The sequence below is a fragment of the Polypterus senegalus genome, chromosome 16 (assembly GCF_016835505.1).
Source record: "Polypterus senegalus isolate Bchr_013 chromosome 16, ASM1683550v1, whole genome shotgun sequence".
NCBI classification, from domain to species: Eukaryota; Metazoa; Chordata; class Cladistia; order Polypteriformes; family Polypteridae; genus Polypterus; species Polypterus senegalus.
Window position 1 is genome coordinate 50,737,284 of NC_053169.1, and position 26,565 is coordinate 50,763,848.

General features: G+C 41.5%; 1 protein-coding gene across 1 annotated transcript in view; it reads left to right on the forward strand.

Annotated features, from left to right (window-relative positions):
- The first annotated feature begins 536 nt into the window (after positions 1–536).
- Positions 537–26,565, forward strand: part of opn6a (opsin 6, group member a) — a 33,284-nt gene continuing 7,255 nt past the window's right edge. Inside the window, exons 1-5 of the mRNA XM_039738374.1 lie at positions 537–1,247; positions 12,964–13,169; positions 15,991–16,090; positions 19,447–19,551; positions 25,991–26,214. Coding sequence (XP_039594308.1) covers positions 1,118–1,247; positions 12,964–13,169; positions 15,991–16,090; positions 19,447–19,551; positions 25,991–26,214 — 765 coding nt within the window. The 5' untranslated portion in view covers positions 537–1,117. The remainder of the gene's footprint in view (positions 1,248–12,963; positions 13,170–15,990; positions 16,091–19,446; positions 19,552–25,990; positions 26,215–26,565) is intronic.

The window sequence follows — 26,565 nt, forward strand, 5'->3', positions numbered from 1 at the left end:
CAGTGAGGGGCTCAAGAAGGAATGGCTGGCAAGAAAAAAAAAGCTACAGCTTGGTGCCAAACACATCACCGGACCTGGCATGGTGGATCCAAATAACATGCGGCTATACCATCACTTCATGCTTGGTTTAATGCAGATGCTTATCAAATCCCTGTCAAAAGATGGAGGCTGTTTTATGGATTTGTGCTCAGACTTTCCTTATTTGTCTGAGGTTGAATTGAACGAGGGCATTTTTGCAGTACATAAAACTGATTTCGAATGCAGAAACGTGAAGGTGTGATGAATGACCTGAAACGAGAGGCTTCATTCTGGGATGAGTTCTCTGTAGGTGCCGCTGCGTTTTGAAAAGCCCACTTTCACAATTCTTTGCACTCTTTTTTTTTTTGCCATAGTGACATTTCGAATTCTGTACCCTGCACATTTGAATTGCGAGGCAGACTCCATACGCCATATGTTAACAGTGTGCTTTGTATGGCAGCTTGTGATGACATTTCCTGTGAATGTCGCTAAATGTACTCCTGACCTATTCCGGGGGGTGGTGCAGTGGTCGGGGTGCAGCCTCACAGCTCCAGATAACTTCTTTCTCCCCGTGTATGAGTATGTTTGACTCTTCTTGGTGTTTAAGATTCCTTCGTGTGATTTATAGGTCGAGTAGCACAGAGAGTGCTATAAGCGGCGCTCCGGCTTTGTGCCCATGCAGTGTTCTCGGGACAGACTGGATCTAAAGCACACTTGGACAGCACGTCCTCTTTGGAGCATTTCTCTTCTATACAGAGAATGGCAAAGTGTTTTTAGAAAAGCACTTCAGTTTGTCCTTCTGCGGCACTCTTCTTATTTTTCACAATGAGTAGCTCTCGTCATTCTGCCTCCTGGTCTCCCATCTGTCGCACCTCTTCAATAAATAAGATTATCGACTCTAACGTCACGCTAACCTAAATGGAGCACCGTAGGATATTTTAGTTAGAGATTAGGGAATAAGACGGGGTCAAGGTCTGTCTCCCAGCCATTACAGAAGGAGGAGGAGGAGGACGCTCATCACTGCGTTCCCAGAGAGGCTTTGGACTCACATCCATCAAACTGTACATGTGGTCGCAGCCAAATCGAGAAGGAGACCAACATGTCCCTGGCGAACCCTTTACAACAGCCCAGAATCCCATGGAAAAACAACAGCTTTGCGCTGTTGAATAAAGACCAGCCCATATCCGAGCAAGGAGAAACCATCATTGGAGCGTACCTCTTAACACTCGGTGAGTAGGAAAGTCCCAGTAGAGAAATCTTCATTGCCACAGCGAAACTCGATTTGCTTCTCAGAAAGGGGGACATTTGAAAACATCGGTCAAAGCGGCGCGCTGCAAAGGTCTGATTTGATCAAACGCCGCGCTGTCTGGTGCGATTTATCGCTGGAAATTGTTCAAGCAAACGTGAAACAAATGCATCGGAGAATGACGTAGTCTGTTAAATGGTAAACAGCTGGTTATTTGAATATGGTACCCTTATGAGATTTATACTATTTCTTAGTAATAACTTTAAGATCTCATTTTTGTTTTTAAATTAAAAACGTTTATTGCGGTGCTGGGCTGCTCTCTTCAATGTATGTAACTACTTTTGTAATAAGCCGGGTGCTCACGTTTCGGCACGACGATGTGTTTTAATCAACAGAGCGAGTAAGCAAATAAAAAGTCTTAGCAGAAAAAAATCCACACGTGAAAGATGCGTTCATTTATAAAGCTATCTGAGATCTAGGAGGTTTTGCATGGACATTTCAATAACATTGGGGCGGCACGGTGGCGCAGTGGGTAGCGCAGCTGCCTCGCAGTAAGTCTCCTCCCAGGTGGAGTTTACATGTTCTTCCCGTGTCTGTGTGAATTTCCTCCTGAAGCTCCTGTTTCCTCCTACTGTCCAAAGTCATGCCAATCAGGTGAACTGATGATGTTAAATTGGCAGGTATGTGCGTTTGGTGTGTGTGTGAGTGTTCGCCTGTCCTGGGGTTTGTGCCTACCTTGTGCGCTCTGCTAATTGCAGACAGGCTCTATCACCATCTCGATGACACTGGTCTGGGTTAAGTGGGTTAGACAATGACATAACACTTCAATAACACTGTCAGGTGATATCCTTGTCAGTTGTAACCCCCTTAGCTCATGCGAGTAATTGGGATTCTTTGTCTCTGCTCAACAGGGGCCCCTCTTCATAAGTGGCACTTTACTAGGTTGTGTGGTTCCTTGTCGAACCATTGCTTGATAAAGAATCATTTCATTCTGAGAAGATTTCTTTGGGATTTATAGAGGTTCCTATAATGTGGACAGAGCAGATACCTTTAATGTATAGGAGGCTACCCAAGAAGGATACTAACAGATCAAGAAAAACTGACCTTAGCCTGTGTGATTGCATTGTAACTGTGCTGACAATCAGCCAGGGATGAGTCACCACTACTTTGAGCTGGCATCCCATCTTGCCAATGAGCAGCTTCAAAGCCAGTGGCAAGCCTGCAATGTTACAGACAGGAGTCCATCTAGTGTGCCAATGGTGAGCCAGCCTTTTTAATTAAGTGATGAGCAAAAATGAATCATTCTGGCACTCAGTGCCCAGGCTATACAGTATGAAGCAAGAGTCCTTAAAAAATCAGGTACCCATTGGTACTTCACAAATCTGTTGTAATCTCTGGTGGCACAATGGTGGCACTGCTCCCTCACAGTAAGGAGAATGGGGTTCGCACCATGGGTTCTCCTTGTGTGAAGTTTGTATGTTCTCCCCGTGTCGGAGTGGGTTTCTTCCAGGTGCTCCTGATTCCTCCCACAGTCCAAAGAAATGTAGGTTAGGTGGATTGGTGTTACTAGACTGGCCCTGGTAGGTGTGGTGCCCCGTCCGCAGGATTTGTTCCTGCCTTGTGCCCTTTGCTACCTGGGATAATCTCCAGCACCACCCAAGGTGAACCAGGTTAGAAAATGGCTGACTGTTAAAATCTGTTATCTGATTATTTATGGGTTTGTTATGGATCTAAATAAATAACAGCTCCTTCTAGAACTTTCATGCAGATGGCTGTTTTTGGAACCAAATATGGTTTCCCTATAGCAGTGTTTGTTTTGTGATACAATCTTGCCCTTTTTTATACCCATTGTTTGTGAATTCCCTGTGGAGAATCCACCTTGGAAAATTGTGGCCTATGCTCAGATTGGGAGGTGCCCCCTTTTAAGAAGTATGAATAATCGTAAGAGTGGATGGGGGTCTTGAAAAACATGCAAGCGTTTTAGGCTTTTTGCCAATACTGCAGACATGTGCAAATCCTCAGCTCCCTGCAGCAGCTTTTTATTTTTTTCTTTCCAAACTGATGCGGTCCCTCCATGCAGAGGAAGCCTGTGTGGTCCAAGTGGGTCTGCATGGATTATTGTACTTCTTGGGCATGTGGGGTTCTCTACCGTTTATTATATCACCCTGCTTGCATGTAACTGACATCAGCTCGTTTTTTCATTGTCTAGCCTGCTTATCATCCAGTTCAGGTTCTCTGGGGTGCCAGTGCCTATCCCAGCAGCACATGGGCATGAGATGTGTGCCAACCTAGCAGGGCAGCTCCTGGTAATTTCATTTCATTATGGCAGGAAGACCTTTTTACACAAATCAAAAGTAACATTGTGAAACATTCTGGTTCTGTAGAGTTATCTACGCCATTCCATACGCGCTGCCGCTGAAGGAGCGCAGGTTGTTATTCGAGGCGGTCGCCGCAGCAATGTCGATTGCTTAATCAACCCATGGTGGCCAACCATGACCCATTACCATTCAATAAAATGTAACTGAGTCGCGACCCATAACTTAAGAAGCCCCGCCTTATGGCATTGTTATGAAAAATCACTTTGGCCCTATTTTATAAGCGCACTTAACGAATCTCGGGAGTCGTTTCTCCTGCTGCTTCTCCTTGATGATACCGGGTCATGGAACCAAACTGGCAGGCCCGTCGCGACAAGGCAGGCAAACCAAGCAATTGCTTGGGGCCCCGAGCTGGCCTGGGGCCCCAAGACAACGACTGGTTAAGAATAAAATGCAGCAACAAACTGTGTGAGCACCCCATTTATAGTGAATGCAGTAAAGTGCAATGACACTGTTATCGGGATCTCCCTCAAGGGGGCCCCCCTCGCTGACAGCGGCCAGCCAACCACGCGATCTCTGCTGCCGGCAAAATACAAAACTTCCTCGGTGTGGTTCCTTTGCGTGCGTGCGTGCGTGCGGGGGGCCTCCATGTCCATTTTGCTTGGGGCCCCTAAATTCCTTCAAACGGCCCTGCAAACTGGCACTGGTGTTACTAGCATGTCTGCCGGGGTGTACATTTTGACGTGTGCGGGAAGCCCGCTAAATCACCAAAATATGCTCAAATTTTATTTTCAACGATTTTCGCAAGTGACAGACGCCACTGATGCTTCGATTCTCTTCCCTCGGGCGGCGCGCCCTTGTAATACGCGATCTCGCGGGACTCCAAACACGTGATTTTGGATTCCGACTCTGCGCGATCCGCTTAGAAGGAGTCGAGGCTGTCGAGCTCATAGACATATATAGAGATAGATATAGATAGACGCCGCATTCACTGTGTTGCCCAGTCGACACGATACGTCAGTACGTCCGCCCTATTGCGAGTGGCAAAAGTGCCATTTAAACAAACATACGTAGACGTGGAAACCATGTTTTCTGATGAAAAAATAATAACGTTTAAAGCAGTATAGTTTAAATACAACAGATTTTGGCGAATCGTTTACATGCAATTATTTATATCCATTTATACAATAATAATGTCAATTATTAAATAATAATAACAACAAAAACAACAACAATAATAATAATAATAATAATAATAATTATTATTATTATTATTATTATTATTATTATTATTAAATAATTCCTCCCAAGTAAGTAACATTTCTCGGACTTCCTTCTTCCATCTCCGAAACATTTTCAGACTTCGTCCTGTTCTTATGCAACACAGTACTGAAGTATTGGTTAATGCCCGAGTCACCTCCCGTATAGATTACTGTAATGGTATTCTATCTGGCATCCCACACAAACGTATGCATCGCTTACAACTTATTCAAAATTCTTCTGCCAGGATAATGACCTGCTGTTCTAAATCCACTGAACATATTACACCTATTGTCTCTGAACTTCACTGGCTCCCTGTTAACTATAGAATACAATACAAAGTACTGCTCTGAACATTTAAGGCTCTCCACAACCTCACTGATGTCCTCCAGACTGACACTCCCTCTCGCTCACTCAGATCAAAGTCATCTGCAGCTCGACTTTCTGTACCACACGTCAGACTCAGTGCTCTGGGAGCTCAAGCGTCGTCTCTCATTGTGCTCCTCAACTCTGGAATTCTCTTCCCACTCATATTCATCAGTTTAATTCAATAACACATTTTAAAACTGCCCTCAAAACTTATCTTTCAAACTGGCATACCAATTGTGAATTTTGCACTGATACTGCCAATTAGCTTTGGTTGTTTGCTAATTATTGCTTTTGATTGATCATTTTCTTGTTTTAATTTTACTAATGTTGTTTAATTTTATTGTAAGGTGACCTTGAGGGCTAAGATTATAAAACGGGATTTTCTAATGGCCAATTATAGCCAAAACAATTGTTCAGCCTTACCTATGAAATGTAATCCCCTCGCTACTTGCTATGAGCCTATGATACAAACTCTGTCTAAACTGTTGCCAGACTTAATCCGTACTCTGGGGTTTTAGACAAAACTTAAAATTTGATGACATGCTTAGAAAACAAATGTAATAAAAGATAAAAATTTAGTAACACAGCTCACACGTTATTAGAGTACATGTCAAATGTCAATGTCATGTTCAAGTGCCAGTACCCTAGTAGGCTCTCGTAGCTACTCATTTACAATGGAATAAATTACAATGAAAATCTCACATGATTGAAATTTTCCATTAACTGAAAGATAAACTATAAATGTTCTGTCCTAATATGAAAAAATTCTTATCCTGAGCTTTATAACATTATTTCATCATACTAATAATTGCAGTTGAAAACCACTAATTATCTCTCACACCGACGAACAGAGAACAATAAAATGCATAACACATAATCTAAACTAACTATTAGTACCGAAGAATTTAAATACTAGATATGAGATAAAATAAATTGCAATAATGTACTGTATATGCTAACCGAAAGGTAGCAGTATCAAAACAGAAATTGGCAAAGGGCAGTTTTGACCAAAGTTTTTGCTGCAATGATGTGTACTGCCAACTAAAACAACTTGATGACATAATACTGTATATTATATAGGACTATATAAATCGCAGTAGCGGACAGATAATGTTTAGTAGTTTAGAAAATTAGTTTTTATGTCAAACAGTAGCCAGTACATAAAATGTATTTCATGAAACGGCCGGCCCATGACTAGACCAGAGTCTGCAGCCCATCGGGCATTGCCCAAATGCCCTAATTGCCAGTCTGCCCCTGACTTCATGTGCCTTCGCTCCGAGTGGAACAAAAGAAATGTAAACAATCAAATCTTAAATGTTGTAAGTATAACTCAAAACGCTGACTACGCCGCCTGGTGATAATGCTTTGTGCACTAGGACCCTACTACTTTTTTATTTTTATTTCTCAGGTTCCACTCAATGTAACTATGGATCCTATATACAATATTTTAAAAGCAACAATATTAAAATAAAAAAAAGGATAAAAAAATTGGCAGGAATGTCCAAAAAATTCGAGGACAAAACTGCTGCAGTTGTTTGCGTTTCTTCAATGCTGGCACCAGGTCCCTCAATCTGTGAAGAGAACACATCTCCTTCAGGTACTGGAAAGAGCCCACCATAGCAAAGGAGCCCTCCACCACTAGCAGGGCTCAGGTTTCTTACTTTACCAGGCACTTGGCTTAAGGTAGAAAGTGCCAGGCAGATTTCACTCCAATTCCCTACCAGCCTGGTGTCAGTTCAGTTCTCTAAACCAGCTTCCTCCTTGGTGCAGCACAAAGACCCCACACCTCTTGAACTCCTGAGACATGAGGGTCCACCTCTTGAAGTTCAGGGTCACATTGCCAGTCAGAGTAATTTTCATAGTTCAAAATAAACTCAATTTAGGGCCCCAAGGTTGTCTTGTTTTCAGCTAGAACAAACATATACATTCTTAATAATTGAAATATGAAAATGAAAACTATAAACAATAAACTCTCAAACACCCCAGCAGCACTTCCCTTTCTGTATGTTATATTTGAAAAAAAAATTGTATTACCATTTATACATTACATCATTACTATACAGAAATATACAAAACTAGCCAACCCGCGGCCTACCATACGCCGCATAATCAGGCCGGTTTTTTAATGATTTTTAAGCACAGGGAGAAAATTAACATTTGAAAAATCGGTAATGTAATAAATCAGCAAGAAAAGCAACATTGTAACAATGCACGGAACGAACCAACACACAATCGTCTGTGACTGAAAACTGGCGGACCGCCATCGCGCCCTGCCTGCTCGAGTGCCCACCTCCAACTCGTCACTTGAGTCGTTGTCGTCTTTGCACAGTCCTCATGCACCTGTGACTCACGTAGACTTTTCATTGCTCTGTGCGGTTTTGGCTGCTTTTCTATATATAATCCACCAAGACACCCGACCACGGTAGTAGCGCGAATTGCTGTATGTAGCGTGTCAAACAGTTTGCTATGGTGCACGCGGTCGTGCGTCGTAACAGAAAACTCGGTTTTTAAACACTGCTTACTTCATTGTGTTTTAACCTCAGCTGTAAAGGATTGTTTTAAGGATCCCATGGGATATCCCCTCGCAAACCGTTTTACACGCTGCATATGGCGACTCACCTCCGCGAGAAACATGCCTCTATGAACAGTCAACGTGGCTCGGAGGTACATGAAGCCTCTACGACAGACGAATATAAATGACGCCGTTTTTTCTGTGTCGTCGCATTCGAATTGGTGGGCGTGGCTCTGTGAGTTGTCGTCGTATCCAATGGTCTTGGAGTTGGTGGGCGTGGCTCCTTCCTGCGTGCACCATAGGTGTCTCACTTGTCGGCGGCTTAGTGAATCCACGCCGCTTTCCATGGGTGTCTTGCCTTAGTGAATTATATATATAGATATTCAAAGAATGACAATGTCAGGAAGTATTGTCTTTCAACACATATTTAAACTATATATGTACATATTAAATACATTTATATTTGGAAAATAAATTGAATGCTTTAATTGCCTTACTATTTTTAATATTTTTGATAGAGAGTATAAAAGAATTGAGGTCATCAATAAATAAACCATAGCTTGGAAGCCTATCATTTTGTGTTTTGCAAGGAATATGCAGAGTTTTATTTCACGGTTACATTCTTTGTTACTTTTTGTGTAACAGAACAGGGTAGCACCATTCCCTTTATTTATTGTGCTATTCATTTTATGTCCAAAATCCCTCATTAAAGCAAACCAAAATTTTTTCAAATGTGCACATGTTCAATAAATTCATTATTTTCACCACAAAAGCATTTAATACACCTGGAATACTTTTAGATATTCAACTATTGTGTGGATAAAGTTTATGAATGATCTTATCTGAAGTTTCTTTCACTTTATTTGTTAAACTATATCTATGAGGAAGTGTCCACACCGTTTTCCAAACAGTCGTGTACTTTGATGCCCACTTAAATTGCACAGCAGGAAGACTTTTTCGATTTAGTAGGTCCTTAATAAACTTGTTGTTTCTTTCCGCTGCACTAATCCTATTTAGAGAAACTGCTCCAGGTTCTTCATGTGATGGGAGAGTATTTTTTAGAGATGTACAGTATATCTCATAAGGGGTGCGTATACCACCAGGATCTATGAATCTATGACAGATGGATATTCTTTTAACTGAAATTGTACATCTGTAGATGTAAAAAAAGACCTCTTTCATTTATGAGTTGACTTACTAATAGAATGTTATTCCTATATCAATTACCAATGAATAAACTTTTCCTTCTGTTCTCATGGAGCGCAAACATGAATATCAGCAGAGTTTTCTTGGCAGCCTTTGTCGATTTTCATAAAGCGTGTTGATCAAGCTGCCCTGTGGGACATCCTGAGACTTCATTGGACCCCCTCAAGCTTGCTGGATATCATGGCCGGCCTGTACACTGGTACTGTGTGTGCTGTGCAGAGTTGTGGCAGAACCTCTGTGTTTTTCCCATTTGATTCTGTGGTGTGTTTTTGCTCCTACTCTGTTCAAAGTTTGTACGGACAGGGTGTTGGGGAGGGTCTTGGGTCCAGTGGCTGTGGGGCATCTGTTGGTGAAGAAAGATTCACTGATCTTGACTTTGTGACGATGCTGTGATCTTTGCAGAGTCAATGGAGGCTCTGATCGGGACTCTTGAGAGACTGAGTGAGGACGCTGAGTGTCTGGGCTTGCGAGTGTCCTGGATAAAAACAAAGATCCAGGCCTTTAATGACCTCTTGGGCACAGCGATCAGCAGTGTGTCTGTTTGTACTTACCTCAGCAGTGACATTCATGTCTCTGGTGACTCTTCCTATGAAGTCAGTAGACAGATCTGGAGAGCATGGGGGGTCATGAGGTCGCTGGAAAGGGTTGTGTGGTGCTCCCGATATCTATGCAAAAGGACGAAGGTCCAAATCTTTAGAGTCCTGGTGCTTCCTGTCTTACTATATGGTTGTGAGACATGGACGCTATCCAGTGACAAAGGCTGGACTCTTTTGGTACTGTCTCTCCGGAAAATCCTTGGGTACCGTTGGTTTGACTTTGTGTCGAATGAGCAGTTGCTCATGGAGTCCCGAATGAGGCACATTACCTACATTGTGAGGGAACGTCAGTTACGGCACTACGGCCATGTGGTGTGATTCCCCGAAGGTGATCCAGCTCGTAAGATCCTCATTGTTGGGGACCCGAGTGGCTAAGGGGTTGCCGACATAACACCTGGCTGCGGCAGATAGAGGGTCATTTCTGGAGGGTGGGACTGGACTGCGTGTCTGCCTGGGTAGTTGCAAACCAGAATCCAGAGCTGTTTCGCCATGTGGTGGGTGCGGCAACACGCTGTACCAGTGCATGATACCTGACCTGATTATATTTTCATTATTCCCACTACACACACACACACACACGGCCTCATCTTCTGGTCTCCCCTCCTGCCTACTCTGCTGTTATTTCTTGCCCTAAACTAAGTTCATTGGGGAGAATTCGAGAAAAAAAAAAACATTTAAAGAAGACAAAATATGCAATACAATTAACTGCAAAAAAATCAAATTTAAACCAAATGAAACAAACATGAGTAATCATAACAAAGTGAAGAATTCAAATAATAAACAAAGGATACTCATTCTCAATTTAAGTTATTCAAACTGGTGACATAAGTCGCCTTGGGTAAAACTGTTAGCCAAATACTAAGTAATAATTAAAAATAAATAAATCACCAATGCAATTCCTAGCTCATTTTCAGCTAGCCAGGCACAGTCTTTAAAATAAAGGTTCTAAAATGGCATTGTGCTGCGCTCTGTGGTCCCTCCTTGATCCACTGCTTGACCCAAAGCTCCATTTCATTCTGCATGTGAGGTCGGTTCTTTGGGCATTGAAAAGGTTCTTAATGTGTGGAGAAAATAGAAATCTTTAATGTATCGGAGGAACTGAGGGAGCCGACACTGATACAGGGCATTGCCGCCCCCACCACATGACAAAACCACCTCAGGATCCCAAATTAGGCCCCGTGTGCAGCTGTGGCATCTGAGGTTTCATTTTGTGGTGGCTAGAAGTGCCAATCCTGCCACCAACCCCCTGACAGTTCAAGAAAACCTGCACCTGAGTGACTGTAGGCAGCAGGCATCCCTTTAAAACAGAAATTTACTGGAATTTGGCAAATCGGGTATCATCCATTCACTGTAAAAAAAGGCAACAAAAAAAAAACAGGCAGGCAATGGTTTAAGGAGAACCCACACCTCCCAGAAAAGTGCCATTAAAGACCTTGGGCACCTTACACCAGCCCTGTGCCAATTTAGGGGTGCCATTAACCTAAGCGGCACCTCTTTGAGGGATGTGGAAGGAACACCAAGACGTAGTGAATTGAACCCGGGAGGGTGAATCCCAGCCACCCTCCCAGTTGGCATAGTGCTGCCCGTTTATATTTTTACTTTTTTTTTTTAGTTTAAATGTGCTTTTGGCTGTTATTAGCCTCAGTGAAAACAAACAAGCATGGGCAGAGTTGTCTTGGCAAAGGCTCCTATCTGGATTGGCATCCCAGAGAGGCTTTCCAAATTGGCATTTGTCTGGGTGTAGAAAGGCAGCAGTGTGTTCCAGATCTCTCCACGCAACAGTTGCAAAATAGAAAGAGAGCGCGTCAAAATGACTAATGGTGTTTTCTGTTTGATTATATTGTAAGTATAGATCGATGGATTTGCATATGTATGCAAGGTTATGAAAGACTGAATTGAAGAACAGCTGCCATAAACATCCGCTTAGAGCTCAGATTAAAGATGTCCAAAGAAGATTTATTTAGTTATACAACAAGCACTTTCTGTTGGTGTTTGAGTCTAATTATTCACATGTGCGGTTTTTGGGGGGCTAGCTTTGGCCAAAGCCTCACCTAGTAGTTGGGGAGTGGCTGGGTTTGGGTGAGCTTCTTCTGAACCAGCCTGCTTTGGTGGTACTTTGGGATGGCTCGTGCCCATTTTGTCATTATTTTACAACCTGTCTCTTTATTTGAGAACATGAGAAGCAGGCCTACACACAACTGTCAATGATTTCTCTGTAAACATATTAAAGTTCAAGGAGCAAGAATCTTTTATTGCCATTCCAACATCCACGTGCAGAAATAAAACTTGGTACTCAGGTCCTGGTAATTAAACAATAAGTTATTGATTCTTTTGACTTTCTGTTTAAAAAAAATGTTTACAGACAATAGGGCATATAGTCCAAAGTAACAAAATGTGTGTTGTAATGGATGTCACAAGTGGGCTGGCATTTTGGCCAGGGTTGAGCTGGGACCCTTACTCGACCGGGAGTCCAGCGCAATGGAAAGACACAGGGAAGTGTTGTATTAGAGGAGAAAATATTCACCAGACACTAGATGGCAGCATCCCTGGACTTCGGTACTTGTTTGGATACATGCAGGGCATGCTGGGAACTGGAGTCCTACACTCCAGTCCTGTTGGGTTCGATGGGTGCTGCAGGGGTTTACAGTCCCAGCTTTTTGGGACTCACACCTGATCCGGAAGTGCTTTCAAAAGACCGTGTCCTAGCACTGGAAGTACACCTGGGACTGAGATAAAAGGAGCCGCTCTGCCTCAACTCGATGAGCCTGAGTCGGAGGGCAGTAGGTAATGCTCATCAGGAGGACAGAAGGAGGAGGAGGAGAATCTTCAGTTATACTTGTGGGATGTGGCTGGTGCTTATTTGGAAAAGTGTTGGTTACCTTTTATTTGAAGCTAGAATTGTGTGGGGCAACATTGTGTCTGTGGTTTGGAGCTCAGCGGTGCCCCCTTGTGGTCACTGTGTACATGTAAAAGTTTAAAAATGTTTTGTTACTTATAATCCTCGATATAAGAATTAGCCAAGAATACACAGAAATAAATGTGCCAGAGAACCTTTATTTACATTATTTATATCCTTAACAGATTCCATAAAATAACCATGAATAGATGATGGCAGGTTTGGGAATAGTGTCTGATTTTGAAAGGATTCCTGCTGTCTATAATCACACAGTCTAAGTTCAGGTTTTCTTGATCTGTATATCCTGCTCGGTAACCTACTAATCATTAAAGATTTCTGTGTTGTCCTCATGTTATGGACCTTTTCAAAGCCCAAAGAACCAACTTCATACTCAAAGGAGCCATCCCTGAATGAAATGAATGTTCTTTGTCAAGCAATGGTTCTTTGAGGGACCACACAACTCATTTGAAGTGCCGGTAGGGCACCATTATTTTTTAAGAGTGTACGCTGCACCTTCAATGAAACACTTTTTCTTTTTTTTTCAGGATGGCTGTCATGGTTTGGCAATAGCATTGTCATTTTTGTCCTCTACAAGCAGAGGGCAACTCTGCACCCCACAGACTACCTCACGTTCAACCTGGCTTTGTCAGATGCAGGTATTTCCGTGTTTGGATATTCTCGCGGAATCCTGGAAGTCTTCAATGTCTTTCATGATGACGGCTTTATTATCACCTCCATCTGGACCTGTCAGGTAGGTGTGTGCTGCTTCAAAACAAAAAAACAAACAATGGAGCCTGCTTTCCAAAGGTGTGTCTTTCAATGTGGCTGATATGAGCGAAGCCCTTTGAACAGGTGCCAGTGACGGCTTCTACTGTAGGTCGCTTGTTTTACACTTTCATTTCCGACATAATTAATAGGCATTTTCATTGGTGTTTATCAAATGTGAATGAGATACAAGATGGCTATTGAAGCCTGTCTAGTCATCAGCTGTGCAAACAGCTTCCTGTGTAATGTCAGCAGCCATACCACCTGCACTTCAGAAGAGGTCAGGCTTGGCCAGCACTTGGCTGGGAGACTGTGATGATGCAGGTCGGCTCCACTCTCTCTGTAGCATTCAGGAGCCTCTCGAACCTGCTACCATACCCCAGGGATGAGCCTAGCAAATGAAGACACATCGCACAAAGCAAATGGTAGGTGCATAAAAGTGCTTTTATCAAAACAATTCAAAATTAATCAGTGTACCAGTAAATAGTGCAGTGGTTACAATTGTTCAAAAAATGAACAACACATAAAAACGAATTATGGTGCAGGTTTAGAAAAGTTGCAATAAATAAATCCATTAAAGACATCGAGGTTAAAAGCCAGGGACCGCATGCCCTTTCAAACCTGGCACCTCCTCCCCATTATCCCCTATATTGGAGGTGCAGTCAGCCTTCATATCCTGTCTCCATTACCTGCCGCCCTTCAATCGGCATTTGTAGGGCAACCTGTTGAGCCACCCATGATGCTCACCCTCAACCCTTGTGCGAGACGCCATTAATCGGGCCATTCCTACTCCCCACTGGCAGGGCCGTCTTAACAGCATCATAGGCCCCTCGGAAAAGCAGTGCATTGGTACTCCTGTTTTGATAGCAAAACAGAAAACACATAGGCACCAGAAACACTGTGGGCCCCTATGCTCCTGGCCAGTGCCCACTTTGCCCATACGTTAAGACGGCCCTGCCTGGCGATTGCTCAGTAGGAGCTCCCTTTCTTCAGATTCAGGCTCCTGCATCCATGAATCTCACTCCCGACCACCTGTCTCTTACTCTTCCTTTGCGTCTCTCCATTTCACCTCCTCCTCTCACTCGTCTATCTCTCGCTGGCCAGGTTATCATTCCTCCTTTTTCCTCACCCCTTCTTACTGTGCCGGCTCCCTTTTTTATCTGTCTCCGTGGAAATGTGGAAAGCCAATGAAGCAACTGAGGACAGAATGCACCCTCATGCGGAGGTGCGTGTCATCTGAATTACTCCACCAGCCCCCCACAGCTGCGTGAGCACGCACACCCACGGAGATCGGGCCAGCCAATTCATTATTTACTTATTAAAAATCGGCCACCTATTTTTGACCTGTGGACTCACTACACCACAGAGACTATCTTGGAAAACCTTGGACTGCTGCGGAAGAGGTGTTGGTGAGGCCAGCAGGGGGCGCTGACTCTGTGGTTTGAATGTGGATCCCAATGCCCCAGCACAGAGACGGGCATGCTGTGCTGTAAAAAGGTGCAGTCGTTTGGGTGAGACCTAAACTGAGGTCCTGACTCTCAGTGGTCATAAAAGAACCCTGTGCATCCTTCGTAAAGAGTAGGGAGTACTCGATGTCCAGGTTAAATTGCCCTCCACGGCCTGGTAATTCTGGCCCCCTAAGCATGCCATGACTCTGATTGGCTAATTATCTCTCAGCACCTAACAGCTAATGTGTGATGAGCACACAGACACAAAAATGGCTGCTATCGTATCATCCAGGTGGGTGCTGCACATTAGTGGTGGCTCATCACTCACAATGTAATAATAATAATAATACATTTTATTTATATAGTGCCTTTCCCAAGCTCAAGGTGCTTCACAGAGTCTCATAAAGAAACTTCAAGTGTGTGTAACATTGGATGCAAATGTTTCCTAAATAGAACACTAAAACAGATAGATATAGGATACACAAAGCATTAAATAGAGTAAAAGATAAGAGAGCAGAGTAAAATACTAAATTCACTACTAACAGAATAGCCTGAGCAAATCATATCATTTATGATATAACACACCCATACACACACACAGATTATCGTGAGCATCAGGACAGAGAGATTACCTGAAAGAAGAGGCAGAATGTCAGGGTCAGCTAAACGCCTTCCTGAACAGATGAGTCTGAAGTTGCTTTTTAAAAAAGAATGAATGGAGTCAGCTGATCTCATTAATTTTGGGAGGTCCCTCCAAAGTCTGGGTGCTATACGGCTGAAGGCCCTGCTGTCACCCACAGAGTGCAGGTTAGTGTGAGCCACAACAAGATTGCCAGAATCAGAGGACCATAGTGGGTGGACATGAGCCTAGTGATGGAGAAGCTCATTGGTGTAGTCCGTGTGAGGCCTTTTAAAGCTTTGTAGGTTAATAATAATATGCAAAGCACTTTGAGTAGTCAGAAAAAGCACAATAAAAATGTAAAGAACTATTATTATTATTAATCTATTACTACATACATGATCCTGACACAGAAACCCCCTGCCATATATTTCTGAGTCTTTGCTTTATAGCCACATTCATCCTGTGCTTTATTGTCAACTGCAGTATAACTGGCTATCACTGTAAAAAAGAGCCATGCAAAATAAAGATCTACTGACTAAATCACACTTGAAACCCCAAAGTCTCCCCGTCCTGTGCCCGTGAGTGCAGGTTACCTTATGCTTTTCTCACAAGCAGCTTCATGACGCTCTTACTTGGTTTTCAAGATGAAAGGGTTTTCGAGGTACGTACAGTATAAGCTGCACTTTCTCGGATTGTTCGTTGCCCACTTGTAACAGAACCTCGTGCTCTCCTTGCAGGTAGATGGCTTCTTAACCCTGTTGTTTGGACTGGCCAGCATCAACACCTTAACAGTCATAAGTGTTATTCGATATATCAAAGGCTGTCATCCCAACAGAGGTAAGAGCTGACTGAGAACCTGAGAACATTAAAGACGACAACATTCTGCTTTCTGATGGCTGCATTTACTGTACACACATTAGGTGTACATTGCTTTATTTGTTTATTTAACATTTTATTGAATTTATTAAAATCAAATAACATTCCACACAAGCAAGTGAAATTTTACAAAAAGTCAACCCCAACCCATGAGAAAGAGAGCTAGTCCAACATAGTGAAACATTAATAGTAGAAAAGATAAGTAAGTAAATAAATAGAATGAAAAGGAGAAGAGCGTCTGCCTCCATAATTTAAATGAATTATTATTCTAAAATGTTATTAATTACATCCTGCCAGGCTTTAAAAAAAGTTTTGCACATATCTGCTGAGTATTTCATTTTTTCCAATTTCAAGTAGTATACACTCATATGAAAAAGTTTGGGAACCCCTCTTAATTCTTTGGATTTTTGTTTATCATTTGCTGAGCTTTCAAAGTAGCAACTTCATTTTAATATATGACATGCCTTATAGAAACAGTAGTACTTCAGCAGTGACCTTTTATTTTATTGGATTAACAGAAAATATGCAATATGCATTATAACAAAATTAGACAGGTGCATAAATTTGGACACCCCAACAGAGATATGACATCAATACTTAGTTGAGCCTCCGTTTACAAATATAACAGCCTCTAGACGCCTCCTATAGCCTTTGATGAGTGTCTGGATTCTGAACGGATGTATTTTTGACCATTCCTCCATACAAAATTTCTCCAGTTCAGTTAAATTTGATGGCTGCTAAGCATGGACAGCCTGCTTCAAATCATCCCATAGCTTTTCGATGATATTCAAGTCAGGGGACTGTGACGGACATTTCCAGAACATTGTACTTCTTCCTCTGCATGAACGCCTTTGTAAATTTCAAACTGTGTTCTGGGTCATTGTCTTGTTGGAATATCCAAATCCCGCGTAACTTTAACTTTGTGACTGATGCTTGAACATTATCCTGAAGAATTTTTTGCTATTGGGTTGAATTCATCTGACCTTCGACTTTAACAAGGGCCCCAGTCCCTGAACTAGCCACACATCCCCACAACATGATGGAACCTCCACCAAATTTGACAGGAGGTAGCAGGTGTTTTTCTTGGAATGCGGTGTTCTTCTTCCGCCATGCAAAGCGCTTTTTGTTATGACCAAATAACTCCATTTTTGTCTTATCAGTGCAAAGCACTTTGTTCCAGAATGAATCTGGCTTGTTTAAATGAGCATTTACATACAACAAACGACTCTGTTTTGGCGTGAGTGCAGAAAGGGCTTCTTTCTCATCACCCTGCCATACAGATGTTCTCTGTGCAAATTGCGCTGAATTGTAGAACGATGTACAGATACACCATCTGCAGCAAGATGTTCTTGCAGGTCTTTGGAGGTGATCTGTGGGTTGTCTGTGACCATTCTCACAATCCTGTGCATATGCTGCTCCTGTATTTTCTCTTGGCCTGCCAGACCTGCTGGGTTTAACAGCAACTGTGCCTGTGGCCTTCCATTTCCTGATTACATTCCTTACAGTTGAAACTGACAGTTTAAATCTCTGAGATAGCTTTTTGTAGCCTTCCCCATAACCAGGATACTGAACAATCTTTGTTTTCAGATCTTTTGAGAGTTGCTTTGAGGATCCCGTGTTGTCACTCTTCAGAGGAGAGTCAAAGGGAAGCACAACTTGCAGTTGACCACCTTAAATACCTTTTCTCATGATTGGACACACCGGTCTATGAAGTTCAAGGCTTAATGAGCTAATCCAACTAATCTGGTGTTGCAAGTAATCAGTATTGAGCAGTGACAGGCATTCAAATCACCACAATTACAAGGGGACCCACATTTTTGCACAGCCAGTCTTTCACATTTGATTTAATTTCATACAACTAAATACTGCGTCACTAAAAATCTTTGTTCAGAAAAAACCCTGGAACTCAGATGTTCCTAGGAAATGAAAGACTGTTATCTTTTTGTTGAAAGGAGAGTCAATTATTATGCAGATTGAGAGGGGTTCCCAAACATTTTCATATGACTGTATAATATCAGTTACTCACTGACTTAAAAGAAGTGGTTTAGGATATTTCATGCTGAGCAAGATACAGTAAATCTACATGCCAATAGTGAAGTAAAGGCAATTACAGTTTGTTTGTCCTTGCATCTCTTTAACAGCTACTCCACTAGTTGAGACATTGGATTTCTTTTTTTCTCAAAAGATAAATATGAACATACAGAAAGGGAGTGACGACCTGGCATGGGTCGAAAAACTATTAGACTATATATCCCCTCTTAAGAATTCACCTGAGATATAGAAAATGGGGCTTCTGGGCTATGGTGTTTAAAGAAAGGTTGAGACTGACTGGGTGAATGGTTCCTTACCCACCCAAAGGACCCACATAGTGGATGGAGGGCACTGATGGCCAGATGTCTTGACCTTAATGGATGGTGTTCCCTTTCCCTGATGGGACTATGAAATCAAAGTCTAACAGGCCTATATACTCCCCCAGTACACTAGGTGGTGGAATACTTTGGTTGGATCACCCATGCACACACCCGAAGGGGAACTTTGGAATTGTAGTCCCATTGGTCAGTCCTGCTGGGTGCCAACAGTACCACTGAGCGGAACTGTCTAGAATGGGCTTTCCCATTCTACAGGTGCTCCACCTGACCTAGGAGTGCTTCCTCGGTGTAATGTCTTGACACTGGAAGAACTCAGGGGTCTGGCATAAAGAGAGCCACCTGACCTCATTTAGGGTGTCAGGTGTGGGAGAGAAGGAGGACAAAGCTCACCTGAGGAGTTTGGAGGGAGGATTGAAGCATTGTGCGTGTGTGTGTGCGCCTGTGTGTACCTTTGAAGAAGTCTGTAAAGGTGCTGCCTTCAAACCCAAAATGGTATTTGAAGATGGTGCACTGAGGTTACAAGACATATCGCTAGTGGTCACAGGTGACTTAACACATCATAAAATAATATCCAGTCTTTGCATATCCATTATTTTACATACAGTAATACCGTTACAACAGCAGCCAATAGCATATTACAAGTACAAGTGGTGAACAGGAAGGCTACGTGACTTACACAGTGGCTCAGATGTACAAATGGAATTGACAGCCTAGTGATTAACAGCCCGTTTGCTTACCCATCAGCCCACTCTGCAAAGGGGTCACAAGCCTTAACCAGGCAGCAGGTCATGGACTCCTTCTAGGTTAGAGACTGAAACTCCATTTTCAAATCTGAATACGCTTGATTCTCAGTCATCTAGGGCACCAGTGCAAAATAAAATTATATGTTTCAAATTTGTTGTGTAAATGTTATTTATTTATTGTGTGTCTCTCTTTTTTTTTTAACAGCGTATTGTATTGGCAACAGCAGCATTGCAGTTTCACTTGGACTAATCTGGGTGGCTGCCTTCTTCTGGTCTGGAGCCCCACTGTTGGGCTGGGGAAGTTACAGAGGTCAGGTTTCAATTCTTTGAAATGATTGTTCACCTTTATGACTTTTCAGGATTGTACTTGTATAGGAAACTTTCATGCTCTGTCATTTCTTTAGAGCAGGAGTCTGCTTTTCCTCGTACGTTTCTGTAGTTTCAATTTTGTTTTTGACATTTCTGTTAGGATTGCGATTGATCTAATTTTCATCTGTATCACTCATGTCCTGTCTTTGCGTGAATGACTATTCCTTCTGATTCTTTAATTTGATTTCTCCCCAATTTGGAAGAATAGAGATGACTGCTCATTTAGGGCCATGTGCATACTGTACGTACACATAAAATCCACCTCAATAATGTGACAAAGTGCTAAATATAGTGCCCTGAAATGGGGGGGACTGGTTAGAAAAAGTATTGTGTGACCAAACTGTCTGCAAATCCCCTTAAATGAAAGTTTGCAATATGCACTGTAGTTTTAAGCTGTGGAGGAGAGGAGTAAATTAAAGAAAAATGTGTCTTTGTCCCAAAAGGGCTATGGAGGGCACCGTATGTAGAGTTCATATATCTAAGGATGTTGGTGCACCATCTTCTGCTGCTAGTGCAAAGTGAAGTATGGAATGGCATCTGATGTGAAAATGTGGAGTTTTAACAAAATGGACAGTCCAGTCAGACAGGATAAGAGAAGGGCAAAGATGAGCAGACATTTCTTTATGTGGTTTAGCAAGAGATTTGTTAGCAACTATGCAGAGGTCCTGCTACACGGCAGATTAACTTATCTTCAAATCAAAACCAAAAGTCGAAACAAAACAATGTGTCAACTCCAGAACTGTTCATAGCTAAACATTTTTAATTTTTTGAGTACTTGCCTCTCAAGAGATCTTTCCTTTCTGTGGCTTTAAAGATCCACCTCTCCTCCTCATTTATAGCTCAAGAATCTTCTCTTCATTTGAAATGCACAGAATTATGGGAATGCATCTTTCCTGTTTATCTTGTACACCACACTATGTTTTCTCGAAGTATTAAAAATATTTTTTTTAAAAAATACCTGCATACGTCAATTCCTGACGTTTTAAGCATATAAACGGATGTCAGACATGTGGATTGTGCAGCACAAGTCATTTGAGAAATTTTCTTTTTCCTTTTTTCCATGGATACTGCACACCGTTTTTTTCGTTGTCCAGAGTTGGTCGGTATTGGGTCCCATTTAATCCAAATCTTTGTCATGTACTTTCTCTGTGCAAACAACAACAACAACATTTATTTATATAGCACATTTTCATACAAATAATGTAGCTCAAAGTGCTTTACATGATGAAGAAAGAGAAAAAAGACAAAGTAAGAATTAAAATAAGAGAACACTAATTAGCATAGAATAAAAGTAAGGTCCGATGGCCAGGGAGAACAGAAAAAACAAAAAAAAAAAAAAACTCCAAACGGCTGGAGAAAAAATAAAATCTGCAGAGGTTCCAGGCCATGAGACCGGCCAGCCTCCTCTAGGCATTCTACCTAACATAAATGATCAGTCCTCATTGTATTCAGGGTACTTATGGAAGGACTTGATGATGACTGTCACGTGGACATCTGGCCTTTAGTGCATCAATGTAGGGACATCATGGGGCTTTGATCAGGTGGTGGTGGCGCAGGTTAGTACGGATTTTGGAACCACCATGAATAGTAATGATAATTAATTGAATATACATAGCATCAGGATTAAACTAAAATGAAGTTATGAGAAAGCCATGTGAAAGTAATGTGTTTTTAGTAGTTTTTTAAAGTGCTCCACCGTATCAACCTGGCGATTTCCTATTGGCTGGCTATTCCAGATTTTAGGTGCCTAACAACAGAAGGCCACCTCACCACTTCGTTTAAGTTTAGCTCTTGGAATTCTAATCAGACACTCATTTGAAGACCTAAGGTTACGATTTGGAATGTAAGGTGTCAGACACTCCGATATATAAGATGGAGCGAGATTATTTAAGACATATGATCACCACTACAAACTAAATGGGGTAAAGTAATATAACATTTTTAGGTGGAGACACAAGCTGTTGCTGCTGCAGTCTGTGCCGCCATCTTTTAACTCATAGCCGCCATGATACTATAGGTCACGTGACAGGTGCGTCATAGCAAGTGTCAAGAATTGATCCATTGCTTACATTTTCCTACACTTTTCCTTATCATTTTACAAGGTCTAGCACTTGTTTGATGGGGTTCTTGAGTCCTAGAATCTCAATCTGAATCTCTCAATTAAATATTGTTTCTGTTATTCCATTTTTCTGACTTTTATCGCTTTTTTTTTTTATTCACGACAGCTGCTAATTTGACTTCCTGTTGCTAGGGCAGCCTCTCGTGCTGTTAGGGGCGTGTTCTTGGAGGCTGTGACCTCTGGTTAATGATGATAAAGGTTAAAAGGTCATCTTTAGGAGCACTTTGCTCTCCGAGTTTGTGGATTCAAAACAACTTATTTTATGCCTTTAAATCTTATTACTTTTGCCTGTTTGGTTTTTGACTTAGTTTGAATTTCTGACTTGGATTTTTGTCTCATTGTTATCAGTGTGGCTGACTTCTCACGTTTTGATTATTTTTCAGTTTTGACTTTGCCTTTTTCTCTTGATTTTTACTTAAATACTCCTACTCACTTCCATAGGATAATAGTGATTAGAGACACACAAAATGGCAGCCCCATAAAAAGAAAATCAAATACTCAAAAGGGAGACACAATCACGTCACTGTGATAACAGTAAAATATAAAAACATAAAAAATAAAAACAAAAATACAAAATAGTGTTTGGACCTTTTAATACTTTTTTACCAAAAAACAGATTATGTAGTCATCATTGAGCAATGAAACTCAAATGAGTTTAAATGAGTTAATAATCATGTTGTGCTAGGAAATAAGAAGAAAAAGATGGAAATATTCTCTTTGCATAAGTATTCAATGTGATATTTCGTCAAGTGACCTTTTGCAGCAATATCGCTTAAGGCAGCACCAGGATGCAACCAAATTTGCATGGAATGACCAGGAGATGTCGTTTAAACAGGTTAGGGACCATAAACCGAAGACTAATAGAGAGAGAGAAATCATAAAACTAATTCATACACAAGCACTACAGCTGAAAAGCAAAAGCAGTAACTCACGAGACGTGAAGTCAAATAAGGAATTAATGAAAGCAAAGACGACCATCAGAACCCATCAAACTCACATACTGTAATTACATTTCTGCTATGTAAAATGGCTACTGTGATGCAAAATAGCAGGTGAGGAAACAAATCAAACAGTACATCATTTATGAATAATTAATAACTCTATAAACAAGGAAAACAATATCCATCCATTCATTATCCAACCCGCTATATCCTAACTACAGGGTCATGGGGGTCTGCTGGAGCCAATCCCAGCCAACACAGGGCGCAAGGCAGGAAACAAATCCCGGGCAGGGCGCCAGCCCACTGCAGAAGGAAAACAATATTTACAATTTAAAAACATGAGACAAGTCAAGAATCATGACAGTAGCTTCGTTAAGTCTTTTTTTTCAGTGTGTCTTCACTTTGGTCAATACTCCCAGGCAGGTCGGCCCACTTTATTTAAACCGATCCAATGTTGCTAGTGTGCCTGATTTATAAATAATTCCACAACTGTTTGAGATCAGAGCTTTGACTAGGCCACTTATGGAAATTAAAGTTTCAAATTAAAAATGAATTTAGACTTGTGCCCGTATTTATCTAGAATCTCATAATCACGCCTAGGAATTGCAGTGAAAGTCTGACCAGAATAAGAACTTGTCCATCCCCAGAGCAGCACATGAAATAGCATCCTGCATCCACTGACAGTGACGAGTAGTTCACGTTTCAGAATGAATGATGGCATGATTTCATGATTCATGATGACGTTTTAGAGTTTGCATGGAGACCCTAATCCTAACCCTCACCACAATAATAATAATGATAATAATGTTTAAAGCAGTAGGAGAAGAAGAAAAAGAAGAAGGTAGGATACTCCACTAAGCTGCATGTAATTTGTTGCTGCATTGCAACAATGTCAGGAATAATACAGTGTGAATCCATGAGAACCTGTGTGTTGATACTATGATATCTGTTTGTAGCACAAGTCTGGCATTTAATATAATAAATGCTCCTGCCTTTATGGAGTCATATACATAATATTTATTACAAACAACAGATAAATAAATACAATACGACTAATCAAGGCTCCCATTAAAGCATTAGCACAAATGAACTTCGTAATCTGCAACGAAACCCCACAAACCTCCTAAGAACTAGGGAAGTAATAATAAAATGAAAAAAAAAAAACAAAATCGCTAAACAATCAGTGCAACGCGCATGGCAAATCAATCTAACAATACTGTTTAATCGAGTAAAGAAAAATGTGACAAGCCCCATTGTAGTTACAAAATAAAACTTAAACTCTTAAAAATACATACAAAATACTTAAAATCCCCATAAATCCTCATAAATCCTAGTGAAGTTAGCAGCAGTTTCCTAATTCAAGTCTCATGGACTAGGAGTCCCAAAGCACATAAATCCCAGTAAGCTCCAAAAGCACATCCAATAATTCCCACTAGAGGGGGATATCACCATCAAACCCTGGCTACTAATAAGAGCAAGCACTGAATCTTTATAAAAGATGAAATCTTCACAAAAAGTATTCCAATCACTATGAAGTTCTGTGGAGCACAAAGGCAAAATGGAGTTACTTGAAACACAAGGCAATCCGAACAAAGTTCCAATACAGAATCCAAAGACATAATCAAAAGGAACAGAGCAGAAAGTCAATTAATCAGTTAATCATAAAAAAAGACAATAAAGCACAAATAAACTCACTATACCTGGGCACATTTGAAAGGAATCACCAGGAACTGCGGGAGATACTCCTGATTTGTAGGGTGCAGGGTAGTAATTGGGCCTCTAGGGAGACCACCCACAAAAGACATGGAACATAACAAAGACAACTTATAGACAAGATCAAAAACAAAGAATAATGCACATAATCAACAAAAGCAACATTAACATAAATAAAAGGAACAAAAATTAACAACAATTAGGAAAATTGAGGAAATACTGTTATTCCTAATTCTAATATTAGGATCAAATTCGCATCACTCTGAGATTTTTTGAGCCAGGTAGGACTGGGCTGCTACTCTGAGATGCTTGATACAAGGGCACAGCTCTTGTTTTGACATTAAAGAGAGTCTTCCTCTGTTGTTCCGTATCTAAACAGCCAAATTAAATCCGCCATGTTTCAGTGTTGCAGAACAATACAATGTGAACACGTCCTTTTGTCTTCTTAAGATTTTTAGTGACATAAAACATTGTCACATAAAAAACGTGGAGCCACCCAAACATTGTAAACATTATGCTTCTGAGCACTGGTGAGGCCTCCTCTGGAGTCCTGGGTGCTGTTTTGGTCTCCAGACCACAAAAAGGACATAATAGCACTAGAAAAGGTCAAAGAGAAGAGCAACTAGGCTTATTCCAGGGCTACAGGGGATGAGTTATGAGGAAAGATTAAAAGAGCTGAGCCTTTTAGGTAAAAGGAGATTAAGAGGTGACTTGATTGAAGTGTTTAAAATTATGAAGGGAATTAGTCCAGTGGACTTTAAAATGAATTCAACAAGAACACGAGGACACAGTTGGAAACTTGTTAAGGGAAAATTTCACACAAACATTAGGAAGTTTTTTCTTTACAGAGAGAACCACAGACACTTGGAATAAGTGGCCAAGTAGTGTGGTAGACAATAAGATTTTAGGGACTTTCAAAGCTTGACTTGATGTTTTTTAGAAGAATTAAGTGGATAGAACTGGCAAGCTTTGTTGGCCAGAATGTTCTTGTCTAGATTGTTCTAATGTTCTGAAGTTCTAATGTACTCTGAAGTAAAAGTAATACAGAGAACAAGTTTCAATGTTCAGTAAAATTAGACAACAGATTAAGGGCTTCAACACGTTTGTAAGGCACTGTGAATAACATTTCAAAAATGAAATGACAATAATTACATCGTCACATGACGTAATGCATTCCTAATAGAAAGATGCGATATAAACTGAAATGGACATTCATACCATAGGAAGCTCTTCATCACATTTCATCCATCCATTTTCTAACCCGCTGAATCCGAATACAGGGTCACGGGGGTCTGCCGGAGCCAATCCCAGCCAACACAGGGCACAAGGCAGGAACCAATCCCGGGCAGGGTGCCAACCCACCGCAGGACACACACAAACACACCCACACACAAAGCACACACCTTAGGGCCAATTTAGAATCGCCAGATTGTAATTTCATGTCAGATTTTCTGACAAACGTGAATATGAAAAACACAATACAAAATAGAAATGGACTTGTACAGCTATATGCCTTAGTTAAAACAGAAGAGAAACAGCTACATGTTCAGTGTGATCATATTACTTGGTATTCATCATTCCGTTTTTTGGTTTGTTTCTATCTCCAGATCGTGGATATGGGACCTGTGAAATCGACTGGGCCAAAGCCACCTTTTCCACCATCTACAAGTCCTACATCGTGTCCATCTTTATCTGCTGTTTCTGTCTGCCAGTCACTGTGATGATCTTTTCCTATGTGTCGATTATAAACAAAGTCAAGACCAGCCACGCCTTAACAGCTGCGGGGGACCTTACTGAAAGACAGCGAAAGATGGAGAGGGATGTTACGCGGGTGAGTGAGATACACATGCAAAAATGTTTTTGAAAAAAAGACTCACAAGCCAAAGGAATCTCGGCACATTTTCTGTAGAGAGAGGACAACTTAGTTAAGGGAATCCAGAGAAAAAGTTACATTGAGTTAGGCCCTAAAAGGTCTGATTGGAAGGTGGCCAACATTTAGGCTTTTCAGAGCCACCCAATGTTACGAATGTTGGCAAGAAGAGGCCATTCTGTCCACAGGTGTGGCAGTGCAGGTTAGCTCCATGCTACCAGTTCCTTCGAGGAGCCTCTTGAACCCAAGCACTGTCAATAACATTACTGAGATGAGCCAGGCAAATGAGGACACACACAAGGCAAGGGGTAG